The sequence below is a fragment of the Pteronotus mesoamericanus genome, unplaced genomic scaffold (genome assembly GCF_021234165.1).
Source record: "Pteronotus mesoamericanus isolate MK-2021 breed Mesoamerican mustached bat unplaced genomic scaffold, CSHL_Meso_final scaffold_476, whole genome shotgun sequence".
Classification (NCBI taxonomy): Eukaryota; Metazoa; Chordata; class Mammalia; order Chiroptera; family Mormoopidae; genus Pteronotus; species Pteronotus mesoamericanus.
The window spans coordinates 3,100,151-3,114,726 of NW_026555318.1; the positions used below are offsets into that span (position 1 = coordinate 3,100,151).

Consider the following 14,576-nt stretch of genomic DNA (forward strand, 5'->3'; position numbering starts at 1 on the left):
TTTGTCCCCCCCCCCCGACCCGGTCCCTCCCCTCCCCCCTCCGTCCCCTCCCCTCCCCTCTCTCCCTCCCACCCCAAGCCGCTTTCACAAACTCCTTTCTCACCGTAGGTTTCTCCCCTCCCGTGCCAGAGCGAGCGACACGGCTGGGGTTCCCCTCCCCTCCCTTCCCTCCCTCCCTCCCATCCCCCCTCCCCGAAAGCCACCGGACCCCGGACCCAGGTAAGCGGACGCGGACTGCCCTTCCCTTTCCTCCTACTACCTCGTAATCGTCTGGGGATTGGGATGAGGGGCCGGGACTACCTCTTTACACATCCCTGTGGGAGGAGGAGGCTCCGAGCCGGGCCTGCTGCTCGCGTCGGCGCCCCACCCCCGCCAGCCCCGATCTACCTCGCCGGGTCCGCCTTTCTTTCTCCCTTTTTTTTTCTCCCCTTTTCCCTTCCAAGATGGCCGAAGTGGATTCTCCTTCTAACGATTTGGCATCTCCTTCGACCACCACCTCTTTGTGCCTCGGCCCCCTCCTAGACCTGCTCCCGAGGTAGCGAGGGGGAGGGTCCGAGGCAGCCACAAAGGCTTTGGGGCTCCATGCTGGGGTGGATCTCTGCTCCTCTAGTCCTCAGAGCCGCCCTGGCTTCATCCCACTAGTGCCCTCGGTCTGAGGAGGGGTCGCTCTCAGCCTTTTCTGTGGATACCCGGGCGTCGTGGACGTGCAGGGACTGGGGGCCAGGAGGAAGGGGACATGCTTTTTTTATTGCTGCGGGGCCGGGGGAGGGCGCTCTTTCCTGCTCGGGTCCCGGTCCTCTTGGGCACCTCCCCCAGCCGGTCCCTTCCTCCCTAACCACCCCCCCCGCCCCGCCTCCTCCCCAACCACCTAAGCAGAGCCTCTTTCTCCGGAACACCCCTCCCAGGGCCCCGACGAAAGTTTGGCTCTAGGCAAGATAGGAGCGGCTACCCGGTAACTGGGGTCCCTGATCCTCTGACCCAGGCTCCGGGGGCAGCCGGGGCGGAAGGGGTAGAATGGAGATGTGGGGGAGATTTATGGCGGTATTTCCCACGTCCAGCGGAGGTAGGAGCGGTCGGACCGACCGGCCCCCTCTCCCACTGGGAAGCCGGGCTGACCCCCCTCCCCCGACCTTCCTGCTGCTAGCTCTGAGGGGGTGGGACCCCTCGGCAAGAAGACACTCCTGCCCCTCCTGTCTCCGCATTGGGGCCAGGCATGCCTCTGCCTCTCCCCCTCCTCCACGGCCCCCATCTGCCCAGAATTGCTCCGCATGGCTGGAGGAGGTCTGGGGTGGTGTATTTGCCTGTAAATATTGTGGAAGTGTTACCCCGCGCTGGCTCCTGGTCTTTGTCTTTCAGAGTTACCCCCAACCCCCACTTCGTGCTGCCTCAGTCTTTCCAGGGCTGTAGCTGGGGGTAGGTAGTGTTCCTTGGTTGTGTTCCACTCGGTTCTGATGCCTCCGTCTCTGGGCCTCTTGCAGTTTGTATCCGTTCCTGAAACTCTCATTTCTCTTCTTCCTCCCTCTTCCACTCAGTTCCAAGGTGTTAGGACTTGGAAAAGAAGCATAAAGCCAGCTCTGTTGCAGTTTTTTGGTGGTGAGGTTTTCCCAGGGGTTCCCTCTTTTGGAGTTGGGGCTTGCGGTCTTAGGCAGGAAGCAGACCTGGGACTCAGGATCCAGACACTGTGTAGCTGGGTGGGGTTCAAGTTGAAGTCTTGAGGGGTGGGCAGGAAGGGGGCTCTCTGCTGCCCTGACCTTGCCTGAGAGATCTTGGTGGATGGAGCTGTTGCCATGGGAATGGAGAGAGCCTGAACTGGAAAAGGTTACATCTTTGTTCAAGTCAGATGTCCACCCTACCCCTCTAGTCTCTGGCCCCCAGAGTGGAGGTTGGGAGCCGCACTGTCTTTGTTTTCAGAAGACTCATGTTATAATTTACACTGGGTGGACCAGGGATGCACAAAAGGTTAGTGTGTGTTTGCAGCTCCAGTTCTAGCCAGGGGTGTCTGACTGCTTCTGGATGGGGTGGGTGGAGGTGGCCATGCACCTGGTTAATGTGGGTCAGGCTCCGGTCTGGCTGTGTATGTGATGGGCCGTGTCTGGCCAAATATCTGGCCGTGTGTGTGTGTTGTGTTTGCCTGGCCTTGTGTGTTGTGAGTGTGAGAAAGATGGAGGGGTGTGTGTGTGTGTGTGTGTGTGTGTGTGTGTGTTGTGTTTGCCTGGCCTTGTGTGTTGTGAGTGTGAGAAAGATGGAGGGGGTATGTCTGGCTGTGTGTGTGTATGTGGCAGTTGTAACTCTGGGTGTATATTTTGGGGTTTTGTCATGGGAAAGGGAGGGAGAGTAGAGTGAGCCCAGGCTGAGGGATTGCCAGTGCTCCCAGGTAGACACCCATGCCCCCCACCCAAATACATGAGCCTTGCACAATTGCACCGGCACAGTTGGGAGAGGAATGGACTTGGGCTTAGGGTCTGAGTCTTGACAGTACACTCTGGCTCTCTGTGCTTCTGTGCAGCCTCAGTTTCCCTATCTGTACCATAGAAGCGGGGTGAGGCTTCTGCCGCCTCCTCGTACTCGAAGGTGAGAGTGTGTGCTGACGGTCATGTTTTGGGCAGACTTTGACCCCTCCAAGGAGGCTCACTGAGTGGTCTGCTAAGCAACCTGGTGTCCTTCTACTTTCCACCTGCCTGGACGGGGTCAGGCCGGGCTTAGTGGATCTTAAATGAGCAGGAGCCTGGCCTCAGTGCCAGTGTGTAAAGAGCACTGGACGGGGAGTCAGGCGGTTTCTAGTCCAAGGGCTGCCACTGCATTGCTGTGTGACCTGAGACAAGTCACTTCTTTCTAAGTTTCTTCATCTGTAAAATGAAATGATTGGACAAGATACTGACAAGACCCCTTCTACCTCTGCAATTCTAGGCGTCTGGATGTGACCTTGAGTGAATTCCCAAGACCCGGAGGTTGTCTGTTGAGGGCCTTCCCTGTTGCTATAGCTGGGCATCCAGAGGAGCAGGGGGACCTCTGGGTGATCAGAGCCTGGCTTTTTCTGCGGGGAAAATGAGAAAACTGACAGCAAGAGAGGCCTAAATCCTGGAGGAGCTTCGGAAAGAGCGTGGTTAAAATGAAGAGATTGTTGGCCAGGTTGGGGGGGGGCGGAGTTTATTAGGAGGGGACTCTGAGGATGAGGAAAGACAAATGCTGGCCTTGAATGGCAAGGAGGAGTTGGAGCTGGGTGCTGCTCAATCTCCTTTCCTGCCACTATAGCCAAGGCCAGGGGGCCCCAAGGGCCAGAAGCAAGGTTCCGCCCAACTGTTGTACCCTTGCAAAGACAGCAGTTTGGGGACAGAAGACACAGAAGGACTTGGTCCTCAGTTGGGGGAAGGCATTGGGGGTGGGAGAGGGTGCTCATGTTCGCTATGCGGACATGGTTGGGACTGACCTGTTAGGAGCTTCCAGAATTCCACAGAGGCCACTTCCCAGTTCCTCTGGTTTCTCTGTTCTGCATCTTGGATTTGTCTCTGTCTCCCTCAGGCTGTTCCCATCTCTCTGCCTCTTCCCTAAAGTGATGCTGGCGGTCCAGCCACTATCACCCCTCTTCCTTTGCTTCTCTCAGCACACCAGCCAGCTGCAGCTGTGGAGGACTTGGGTGTCAGCTGCAGGGCCCTAGGGCTTCCTAGTGGGATGGGGAGGTGGGGAGGGGGTACTTAGGGGAACAGAACTCTTGTTTATGGTTCTTGGCACCTGCTAGCAGGGCTCTGCAGGTAACCATGGCAATCAGGTGAGGAACCAATCAGGGCTTCTCCCCAGCCCCAGAGGTAACAGTCTGAGGCTCTGGGTGGGGGGCGGGGGGAGTGTCACATTTCTTAAAGGGGAGATGGAGGATCATTTTATTCCTTCAGTAAGCACCACAATTCTTTTCCTTCATCCATGCATCTAGAAAGGAACTTGAGGGCTAGTCTGGGTCTGCATGCGCACAGACACCTGTGGAAGTGAGAGGGTGGGGGTCAAGGCCATGTGCCTAGTGCCTGTGGGGCCCTGTGTGTTCAGGTCGTAGTCTGCCAGACAGGAACCAGAAGGGAATTCTTAAGAGCAAGTGTCTGCTTGAAAACGTAAGTGTGTGAGTGAGGTGGCTGTGGCCGTGTGAAGCACGTGTTTGTGCGTTTGTCCATGTGTGTATATGTGAGAGGGAAAGAGAGCGAAGGGGGTATGACATTCGCCGGTAGCAACCTGGACCCCCAGCACTGTCAGCCCCCAGAGAGTCCTGATTCTGCCTGCGCAGGCACACAGATTCATTTGGACACACAAGCGCGCGGGACAAGCAGTCACACAAAATAACTTTGAAGGCCCAGGCGGCACGTACACATCCGACGGATGTTACACACACTCAGTGAGACGGCCACTTGGTGTTTGTTCTTTCCTCTGGATGGTTGTAATAATATTTGGGCTTTTTGCCAGGGATGAAATTACTATGGAAACGACCAAACAGTGTAATCGCCAGCAAGCCTGCTACATAATTGTGAAGGGGGGACCTGTGCAGGGAAGGCGGAAGGCGGCCACGCTCTACGGGGCGGGAACCCCGTCCCCCGGCCAGCTCTGCAGGGCTCAGCCACTGCATCTGCGCTGGCTCTCCAGGCTTGCTCGTTTGTTCCTCTCCGTCTGCCCTGCACATTGGTGTTTCTCCCACGTGTGGCCTTTGTGTCTCTCCATCTCTTTCGGTCTCTGGCCAACCTCTGTTGGCTGTTTGGGTCCTGGCCAAACTCATCCTGGGGTCTCTATAGAAACTGCTGATCCCGGCTGTGAATTTCTGGTCCTAGAAAACCCAATGTGGTAGCTTTAGAAATGTTTCTAGAAAGGAGGGAAGGGTGTAGGTTGTGAAGGAGCCGTTGGGGCTTGGCCACCCTCCCAAGCCCCACCCCTTGGGCTTTTACTCTGGGAAAGAGGAAGAAGGGAGGGGCAGTCCCCTCTCTGTGCAGCTTTGATTTTTATACCAAGAAGTAAGAACATCAGCTAGTCCAGAGCTGGGATCGGCCTGACCTCCCCCGGCCCTGCCAAGAGCCTGGCTGGGTGCTCCGAGGGACTGGGGACGGGGAACTTCCTGCCCAGCTTTGGCAGGCATCTAGCCTGTGGTCTGTTACTGGACAGTCTGTGGACAGGTTGCAGACGAGGTGCCACCACCAGGTGTGAGACGGTGGGTGGCAGTGCCCACATGGGGAAATTCCTGCATGTGCACGGGGAGGGGGACCCTGGACTCCTGGGCTTGTGGACACAGGTGGAGCTGTGTGTTCCTCGGTGTTTCCTGCCTGAGCACCAGGCCTGGAACCTGCGTGGTCAGCTTACAGTGGACTTCCGGGCTGCTCCTCTGGGGCAGGGGCTGGGTGCAGGGCCAGAAGGGCAAGTGAAGGGGTGCCCTTCAGACGTGAAGCGGACTGTGTTTCCTGGAGGAGGAGTGGATGGGATGGAAGGAGGGTGGGGATGGAGCAGAAAGACCACGTCAGGGCCCTAGCACTTGTGTGAAAGGGGTGAGTGGGCGGGGGCAGTTCATTGCTTCCCTTTTATTTTCTTGAGGTTCAGGTCACTGGCTTATTTAGCTGAGTTTCCTCAGAGCTCCTACCACTCACTTGAGTGAATATGAATTGGGATTAGAGGGATTTTTTTAAAAAGCCTGTTCTCTCCCATTTTCCTGCCTCCTACGTCCTCTGGAGAGTTGGGTAGTATTTCCTGTGGTCTAACCTTAGTCTTTCCTGCTGCTCTTGAGGTGGAGCCTGGCCTTGCTGTTCAAGTTTGCATGAATCTCCAGAGCCCCTGGCACCCAGAAAGAACTGGACCCTTAACTTGCACCCAACCCAAGGCAAAGAGGAAGGGCCTTGGGCGCAAAGAGGATATTGGACCCCTGGAATTCTGGTTCCACTTTCCTTTGCCCAGGGTGGCGCTCCCCAGCCCCCCACCTCCCCTCCCGGGCATCATGCATCGGACCACACGGATCAAAATCACGGAGCTGAACCCTCACCTCATGTGTGCCCTCTGTGGGGGGTACTTCATCGACGCCACTACCATCGTGGAGTGCCTGCATTCCTGTGAGTTGGGCGGGCTTCTCGGGGTAGGCCACCTCTGCCCAGGTTGGAGGGGCACTGCCCAGGGAAGGCAGAGCACAGGTTCTGCCCCAGAAAGTGAATGTGTCTGGTGGGGGTCCCTAGGTCACCGAGGGGCTGCCTGGGAGGGAAAACTGGAGGTTTCAGCCCAGAAGTTCATTTCAGGGACTTTGATTGGAAATCTCTGGGGCTGAAATTTCACCCCCTGAAGACGCAGGTGCCCCTGGTGTGCACCATGGGCTTGGGGGCAAAGGAGATGTGGAACAACAGGCTCCATGAGGGGAGCCTGCTACCTGGGGCTCACCATATACATGACACGTAACACTAGCCTCACACACATACAAGGTCTGTCCTGTCCCAAGGTTCGATGCGAGGCAGTTGCCCTCTGTCCGAAGCAGGACCACGTCGGCCCTCTGCACAGGCCTGAATGGCCGGGGCAAGGTGGAGAAGGAATACCTGAACCTGAACTGGGGGTATGGGGGCTGGGCCTCGGTACTAAGGCTGTGACTCTCCTCTCTCTCTCCCTCTCTGTACCCCAAAGTCTGCAAAACCTGCATCGTGCGCTACCTGGAGACCAACAAGTACTGCCCCATGTGTGACGTGCAGGTCCATAAAACCCGGCCGCTGCTGAGCATCAGGTGGGCCTGGCACTGCCCCTCCGGCCCCTGCGATCCTCTGGGTCAGCTCCCCTCTGTCCCTCAGCCTTCCTTCCTGTAGCGAAGGTGGCAGGTGGGGGAGAAGGACTGGGCCTCTTCCTTTCCTCCGGGTTGTATCCACCTGAGAAGTACTGGAGGACTAAAGACCAGGTCTACAGGGACCCCAGTGCTGGGCCCTGAATCTAAGCGAGGGAGGTGAGAAGTGGGATCCCTGGCTGGGGAGATCGGGGTAAGAGGGTTATTAATAGGGCCCTGTGGTTTTTTCTCCCCCCAGATCTGACAAAACCCTCCAAGACATTGTCTACAAACTGGTCCCTGGGCTTTTTAAAGGTACCCGTATGCCCTTCCTCCTCCTGCCCACCACTCCCCACTCCCCAGCCTGTTCCCTCACCCCACTTCCTTCCCTCTTCCAGACGAGATGAAACGGCGGCGGGATTTCTATGCAGCGTACCCCCTGACAGAGGGTGAGTTCATGTATGTGCTCCCAGGCCCGGGGCCACGTGTGTGTGTGGCACTGCCCCAGGCGTGAGGGCTGGATGCACGGAGCTGTCCGTCCCCGACACACCACGCCGTGTCCCCGGCCCAGAGGATGGCTGGGCTCACCCCGCTGAGCTCCGAGATCCGGGGTCCTCAGTGGGGCTCCTTTCCCCCCATCCTCGGCCAGCCCCTCAGAGTTCTCTCCTTTGGCAGTCCCCAATGGCTCCAACGAGGACCGTGGCGAGGTCCTGGAGCAGGAGAAGGGGGCTCTGAGTGACGATGAGATTGTCAGCCTCTCCATTGAGTTCTACGAAGCTGTCAGGCAAGTCTGCCCTAGGCCTGGTCGTTCGGGGTCCTAGGCTGGGTCTCCCTCTTCTCCCACCCTGGCTCTATTCCCCTGGAAGGGAGGGCCTTCTGGATGCATGTACTAGGAAATCCTGCCTGAGCCAGGGTCTCCCTAGTTTCATTCTTTGTCCTCCCTCAGGGACCGAGAGGAGAAGAAGGGGCCCCTGGAGAATGGGGACGGGGACAAGGAGAAGGTGAGTGCTGGGCCTGCCCAGGAGTCGGGTGTGGGCTTGGAGAGAGTGCCTGGGGCGGGCCACAGCCCTTGGGTGCCTCTCCCCTGGCAGACAGGGGTGCGTTTCCTGCGATGTCCAGCAGCTATGACCGTCATGCATCTTGCCAAGTTTCTTCGCAACAAGATGGATGTGCCCAGCAAGTACAAGGTGAGTTCCTGGGCCCTTTGAAAAAGTGAGTGTCTGTGGCTGGGTGTGTCTGACAGTCTGCGCATCCCAGCCATTGTTCAGGGCTGGCTGCTTGTCACCAAGGGCCTACCTGGTTGCATAATTGAGCCCAAATAGAAGGGTAATTGAAACCAAGATTAGGGCGGGGCCGTCTGCATCTGTTGACATCAGTGTGCAGAAAGGTACATGGGAACAAAGTGGTGTATGTGTGCATGCAAGTTTGCATACTCAAGCTGTGGCAGAAGCATGTGTGCAAAAACACAGGGTCTTACCTGGGGCCGGCTGGCTGAAGGAAGAGCGGTGAGCTTCCTGCAGAACTCTAGGACACTGCTTCCTGAACTTGAATGTGCCTGTGATCCCTCAGAGATCTTGTTGAAATGCAGGTGCTGATGCGGGAGATTCTGCATTTCCAGCAAGCTCCCTGGTGCTGCCAGTGCTACTGGTCTCCAGAGCACACTTTGAGTGTCAAGGGTCTAGGACAGTGGATCCCAAACTTTGCTGCATGTCAGAATCACGGGCGCTTTAAAACAACTCGTATCTTACCAGTTAAATCAGAATCTCTGGGAGTGAAATCCAAGCATTGGTATCTTTTTAAAGCGCCCTGGGTGATCCCATGGTGCAGCCTGGGGGAGAGCCAGTGCTCACTAGGGCCTTTTCTTTGCCCATTAGCTCCTCTGGGGGGCCTGCCAGGGATTTAAGGGGGACACAGATGGTTACGTGGATGGCTGGGGACCGGGGGGGTGGTTGTTAAAGATGTGGGTCTCTTCTCTGGATGCCTTTCCACCTGGTAGTCGGGAGTTCTGTTGTGACAACTCTGATAGGAAAGTCACATCTACCATGAAGCCGCAGAATAATGAGGGACCACCTACCTGCAAGTTCACTTTGTCCCACGCCCCCAGACTCCTAGTGTGGATCCTCTTGGCCAGATGCCAGGGCCTTAAGCCTCCCCCCGGGTCAAGGTGTGCTCCCTCTCCTCCTCCAGGTGGAGGTTCTCTACGAGGACGAGCCCCTGAAGGAATACTACACCCTCATGGATATTGCCTACATCTACCCCTGGCGGCGGGTGAGCGGGGCCGGGAGGGGACCCCTGCAGGCCTGGCATATGTCTGTGCCCACAGCGACCACAGGAGCCACCCTGTGGTGAACTAATCACAGACAGTTCATCTCTTGTCCCTTGAGCTGGCTATGTCCAGAGAGGTCGTATTTCGCTGATGATCTCCCACAGTCAAAGGAAGAGGGTCCTTGGGCAGATTCCATGCCCCAGTTTGGGGTCAGAGGAGAGGGTCTGGTGGCTGTGGAGGAGTAAATGCTGCATTCTGCCCTTTGGCTTCCCTCTCTCTGTCTCCAGTCGCAGGTCCTACAGGGTCTCCCCTGCCCTGCCTTGCCCTGCCCGCTAGTGCAGTGCTCGGTCTGGCTTTGCCTAGGCCCTCCCACTCTGCCGGGTCTCCTTTCTTCCTCTTTGGGCGCTATGCGGGGGAAGGTGGAGGAGGGCTGCCTGGTTAGCCTTCCTCCTGACACCCGCCCCTTCCCCGCCCTTCCCCGCCTGTCTTCCCCCGACTCTCCCTGCAGAACGGCCCTCTCCCCCTCAAGTATCGGGTCCAGCCAGCCTGCAAGCGGCTCACCTTGCCTACAGCACCCACCCCCTCCGAGGGCACCAACACCAGTGGGGCATCAGAGTGTGAGTCAGTCAGCGACAAGGCTCCCAGCCCGGCCACCCTGCCGGCCACCTCCTCCTCCCTGCCCAGCCCAGCCACCCCCTCCCATGGCTCTCCCAGCTCCCACGGGCCCCCGGCCACCCACCCTACCTCCCCCACTCCCCCTTCAGCAGCCAGTGGGGTCACTACAGCTACCAACGGGGGCGCCTCGAACTGCCTGCAGACAACATCCTCTACCAGCAGGGGGCGCAAGATGACTGTCAATGGAGCTCCTGTGCCCCCCTTAACTTGAGGAAAGGGACCTCCTCCCTTTCCGGCCATGCCTTTGCAACCCTCCACTTTTTCTGGGCTCCTTTTTCCACCTCTTCTACTTTCCCCAGCTCCTCCCACCTTAGGGGTAGGGGGGCGGGTTTTATAAATAAATCTATCTATATATATATGTACATAGGAAAAACCAAATATACATACTTATTTTCTATGGACCAACCAGATTAATTTAAATGCCACAGGAAACAAACTTTATGTGTATGTGTATGTGTGGGAGATGGGTGTTCATTTTTAGGGGTTCTTGTAGAATTTGCTCCACTTTCTTTTGGGGGTGCCTGGCTGGACTGGAGGGGCCACTTGAGGCTCAGTGAAGCTCTGCCCCATCCTCCTCCCAAGGAATATGGGGTGTTGGGGGGCCACCAGCCCCCAAAGCTTTAGGCACAACTCTGGCTCTGTTTGGGGTCCACCCTCTTTCTCTCCCCATCTTGGCTGCTGTCCTGCCCTGAGCCAACCAGGACCCCTCCCCCCGGAGCCCCTCCTCCATGTTGAATGTCCAGCAACTTGCTAAGACAGTGCCTTTTACAAATGCAGTTTACCCCCTGGTTGTGAGGAGTAAGCTGCAGTGGAGATGGTATCTCCCTTCCCTCCTCCTCTTGCAGTGGCAACTTTGTGCAAAGAATAGATAGTTCTGCCTCTCCCCCCGCCCCCCCCCCCCCCCCCCCGTGTGTGTGGCCTTTGCATCATTTTTCTGTGGAAGAGAAGATTTGGGCCGTGGGAGGCCTGAGCCCTTGAAATTCCACTGTGGCTTTAGCATTGTGAACTGCTTCACCCCCTTGTACCCGTCCCCACCCAGGGAACCCTCACCAGCAAACCTGGTGGTAAGTCTCACGTGGGGACCTGGAGTGGTGAGGGGGAGTGGGCTTAACCTCAGACAAGCACAGACCCCAAATTTTGCCAAGGGCACACGGCCCTCCAGTCCCCTCTCCACGCCACCCCCCACCCCCCCAGTCAGGAAAGAGCCTCAGGGGCATCTGAAAGCACAAGCAGACACACTTGGGAGCCCTGCCCTCGACTCCATCCTGAGAGGTCGGTGGGGCGCCCCCTGAGGGGGAGGCCCCAGCAGACCCCTGCCCACCCTGTTCTTCAATGTACATAGATCAGATGGGGGAGGAGGGGAGGAGGTGCGACTGTCACAACCTAGGTGTTTGGCGTTGGGTCCCCCTAATGGGTTCGTTTGTGTTTGTACCTTGTCCTGTGTCTGAGGTGCTATGACTGTACCCCCTCCCCCCGGACCCTGGGACATTTGTATCTCCTGGCTTTGTAATAAATGCTGCATACTCTCCAGAGCCTCTAGTTCTTTGGGGCAGAGGGAACAGGGAAAGGATGGGTGGGTCCTTGGCCTCCTCTTCATGCCTCTTGTCTCTGGGCTCAGCTTGCCTTGGGGGACCCCATATGGCATAAACCTGGACTGCCTCCACCCTGTGGCCAGTCATGTCCCCAGACCAGGTTAGGATCCGGAGCAGAGGTAGGCTCTGTGCCTCACACCAGTGACCACAAGAACACGACTCTGGACAGCAGGCCTGTTTAATGCCATCTTCACCGGCAGCAGGTGTTAAAGCAGGGACTGTTGGCCAGAGGCACCGGATTAGAGACCTCAGGGTTAATGGGAGGCAAGTCCTTTATAAGCCAGCTGTGGGTACGATCCGTGGATGATCCTTTCTTGAGCTTGGCACTCACCTTCCTTCCCCACAAAGGCGACACCTGTCAGAGAGGCCTGGGGCTGAGCAGCAGCCACCTGCTCAGAGTGGAGAGCCCACTTCTGCCTTCTGCACCCTCTCATTCCTGTGGGTGCCATCGCAGTATGGAGGCTTCTGAGTGGCCTTGCAGGCACATAGGGCCACTGTTCGGGTCTCCTGGGCTTTGAACTTGAGTGGGGAAAGGCCAGTTCGTTGGAAGAAGTGGGAGCCGTCACAGAAGGGCTGGTGAAGGAGAGAGAAGTTAAGAGACCTGGCCCCACCTGATGGGGCTGGGCAGTGCACAGTGGTTAGGACTCGGGCCCCTGAGTGACATTAGTTGACCTCTCATCTGCAATGTGAGGGTAATGACATGAGTTGTCCCAAGGAAATAATGACCATTTATTATGCACTTTGCATACAGTAAGTGTTCAGTGAGTCATTACAGCCTTAGTCTCCAGGACACAAAGCATTTTCAAGGTGAAATTAGGGTCTTAGTTATCAGCATGGTTTACACAGACAGGTTTATTTTTTCTTTTTAAATGGCTGTAAATTCATGAAATTCATTTCTTTCCCCCATATTCTTGGGTAGAAAGGGTTGGAGAGAGCCTGCATGAACCTCAGGGCTATAAGACTGGGGTATCAATTTTCTAGCTCCAAGAAACAACCGGGCATATTATAGGAGGCAAGTGTTGGAGGAAGGGGATATCCCTCAGCGAACTGGCCATCATCTGGTGCCAGCATACACTCCCCATCCATCCCAGGAGGTGCTCAAGCAGAGACTGGCTCATGGAAACCGAGGCCCACGGAGGTGCTGTGACTTGCTATGAGAGGGCCTTTTGACCTGGGGGTCAGAATGGGATAGGAGGAGAGAGGAGGAAAATATGCCAATAAAAGCCAGCCGCGGGTCCCAGAGGGCATGAGGCAGCGGCATGGCCGCACTCCGCCAGCATCCCTTACTGCTCCACCCTCAGGAGTACCTGCAGCTGCTACTGACACCACACCACACTGCTTGAAGGCAAAGTTCAGAGCTTAGCTGGGGCCCCGGAGGCTAAGAGCATGGAGCAGTTTCCTGCTGGATGAAAGGCTCCTGGGGCACACGGGAGAGTGAGCTGGGAGCAGGTGGCCAGGCTGAGGAGACAGCAGGCTGTGGCAGGCAACCAGGGAAGTCACATCAGCAGAAAGGGGAGGGTTTTCAGGGGAAGACACTGGGAAGGGGCACTTGGGGGCAGCAGAGCCGGGCAGAGTCTTCCCAGAGCTGGGACCCTTTGGCGCAGGTACTTCTTGAAAGGAGCAAAGGGAGAGGGAGAGACAGGCAAGCCTATCACGCATAGTGTGAACCTGGAAGGAGCCTCTGAGAAGGAGGGAGCACCAGAAGCAAAGTCCACAGCCCTGGGTTCCACCTGCCTGGCTCTGTGACTGAGTCTCTGTCTCTCTGGGCTCATCTCGAAGGGTAGATGCAGAGAACAGAGCTCAAACTCCAGGTGATGCTGGCCTGAGTATTTTTTTCTTGAGAAGGAGCTCCCAGGAGACACCCCACTTTCCCCAACCAGGGGTGTCATATGTCAATGAGAAGGGGTAAGGGTCTCTCACCTGCTTCTTGCTGCGGCCACACACACACCACCTGTAGGTTTTCCCTGCCACTAGTTCCACCTTGATGGGTGTTTTCAGGGCCACCACGGACTTGGCTGGGACTTTCGGGAACCATTTGGCCTGTAGCAGGAAAGATGAAGGGCATGGGGTCAGCCCAAGTCCTGGAAGCATTTTCTGCCTGTGGTCTTGTCCGGTTTCCCGCTGGCCCGGGCTTGTGGCAGGCTTTCTCTGCCGGAGGCTGATCTGATGAAACTTAGCAAGGACATTTTCCCCAGGACACCATTAAGTACCCTGAGCTTCAGAGAGGGAAGGACTTCAAGGCCATGCAGGTACTCAGGTTTTGGGGCCTAGATGCCTTCTCTAGGAACCCTGGTTCCACCCACGTGCTGGGGAGGGGACGCCAGGACCCTCCAGCCTAAGCAGGCCAACTCGACCTGAGGCTTGATTTATCAGGCACCACTTCCCAGCACAGGAGCCTGGCTTCCTGCCCCATGCCCTCTGGTGCAGTCCACCTCCCCAAAGCCGCTGGGAGGTGGCAAGGCATTCGCAGGCTGGAGCCCTGGAGGCAGGGCTGACCCTTTCTGGTTCCGTTCCCTGGTCTCTGGGCCTGGGGAACTAGGGCAGAGAAGAGAGGGAAGTGGAGGTACTTACTAGCCAAGAGGAGATGTCGCGCCTCTGGTTCAGCTTCTGCGAGGTACGCAGTTATCACCAGGCAGTGGTGTGGAAACAGAAAAATAAAGTCAATGGAATGCGGAGAACTTCGAGAGGGAAGTCATCTGGGAGGGAAGAGACAGCCGCTTAGGGGTGTAGGAAAAATGAGCGGGTAAGAAAATGGGATCACAACACAGGAAGGAAAGTCGCTGGGGAGGTGCTGCCCTGCAGCAGGAACTCAGGGAAGGCTGTGAAGCACTAGGCGGCCGACGCGGGGACAGGAGGCAGACGCTCGGCAGGGGGGCAAGCGGGCGGGGCTGGGCTGGGCTGGGCTGGTGGGGGCGACTGGGCGAGAGGAGGAGGGGCTTGGCCGCGCTGCACCGCAGCGGGGGATGCTCACCCAGGCCACTGGACGCAGGAGCACGCCCACGCCACCCATGCTGGCCCGGGCCGCCACGGCACGCCGCGCCACGCAATGCCGGCTCCGCCCCGCAGCCGGGTCACCTTCCCGCTTTCCTCCGCCTCCGGACTGGTCCAGCCCCGCCTCGGCCGGAAGACGCCACGGGGTTCCGTGCGGGTGGGGGCCGCAGGCCTACGCAGTTGGGTTCTACCCCAACCGCCGGAAGCCAAGCCGAGTACCAGCCCCGCAGCCTCCTCCTGCCTCTTGCGGGGTGTGGACTGGGCCCTCCCGGCGTCCCCTTTGGTTCCCGCAAGTGTGCGGGGT

The 14,576-nt window shown here is 57.6% G+C and overlaps 2 protein-coding genes across 4 annotated transcripts; one reads left to right on the top strand and one right to left on the bottom strand.

The window, feature by feature from the left end:
• The first annotated feature begins 189 nt into the window (after window positions 1-189).
• On the top strand, window positions 190-10,544 carry PCGF2 (polycomb group ring finger 2). Of its 3 annotated transcripts, none has more exons than XM_054593729.1 (10): window positions 190-219; window positions 5,911-6,062; window positions 6,619-6,715; window positions 7,008-7,063; window positions 7,147-7,197; window positions 7,424-7,532; window positions 7,695-7,749; window positions 7,840-7,935; window positions 8,936-9,016; window positions 9,523-10,544. In XM_054593729.1, exons 2-10 carry the CDS (start codon window positions 5,951-5,953, stop codon window positions 9,898-9,900), a joined length of 1,035 nt encoding a protein of 344 aa, XP_054449704.1. In that variant the 5' UTR covers window positions 190-219; window positions 5,911-5,950; the 3' UTR covers window positions 9,901-10,544. The 3 variants fall into 3 exon arrangements, with proteins under 3 accessions (XP_054449704.1, XP_054449705.1, XP_054449703.1); XM_054593730.1 differs by lacking the exon at window positions 190-219 and adding an exon at window positions 446-535; XM_054593728.1 differs by lacking the exon at window positions 190-219 and having other exon boundaries at window positions 5,771-6,062.
• An 897-nt stretch (window positions 10,545-11,441) lies between these two features.
• On the bottom strand, window positions 11,442-14,364 carry CISD3 (CDGSH iron sulfur domain 3). Its single transcript, XM_054593732.1, has 4 exons — window positions 14,253-14,364; window positions 13,853-13,888; window positions 13,202-13,321; window positions 11,442-11,854 (listed from the first exon to the last, which is right to left on the bottom strand). Exons 1-4 carry the CDS (start codon window positions 14,289-14,291, stop codon window positions 11,675-11,677), a joined length of 375 nt encoding a protein of 124 aa, XP_054449707.1. The 5' UTR covers window positions 14,292-14,364; the 3' UTR covers window positions 11,442-11,674.
• Between the last annotated feature and the right edge of the window lie 212 nt (window positions 14,365-14,576).

What these genes read in the sequence shown, in the direction of transcription:
- PCGF2 (XM_054593728.1), top strand. Translation starts at nt 5,774, where the DNA reads ATGAATCTCCAGAGCCCCTGGCACCCAGAAAGAACTGGACCCTTAACT. An exon ending in GGTCCCTGGGCTTTTTAAAG is followed by an intron (nt 7,064 to 7,146) that starts GTACCCGTATGC and finishes TCCCTCTTCCAG; the next exon opens with ACGAGATGAAACGGCGGCGG. An exon ending in GAGTTCTACGAAGCTGTCAG is followed by an intron (nt 7,533 to 7,694) that starts GCAAGTCTGCCC and finishes GTCCTCCCTCAG; the next exon opens with GGACCGAGAGGAGAAGAAGG.
- CISD3 (XM_054593732.1), bottom strand. Translation starts at nt 14,291, where the DNA reads ATGGGTGGCGTGGGCGTGCTCCTGCGTCCAGTGGCCTGG. An exon ending in TCCTGCGTCCAGTGGCCTGG is followed by an intron (nt 13,889 to 14,252) that starts GTGAGCATCCCC and finishes CGTACCTCGCAG; the next exon opens with AAGCTGAACCAGAGGCGCGA. An exon ending in GCGACATCTCCTCTTGGCTA is followed by an intron (nt 13,322 to 13,852) that starts GTAAGTACCTCC and finishes TTCCTGCTACAG; the next exon opens with GCCAAATGGTTCCCGAAAGT.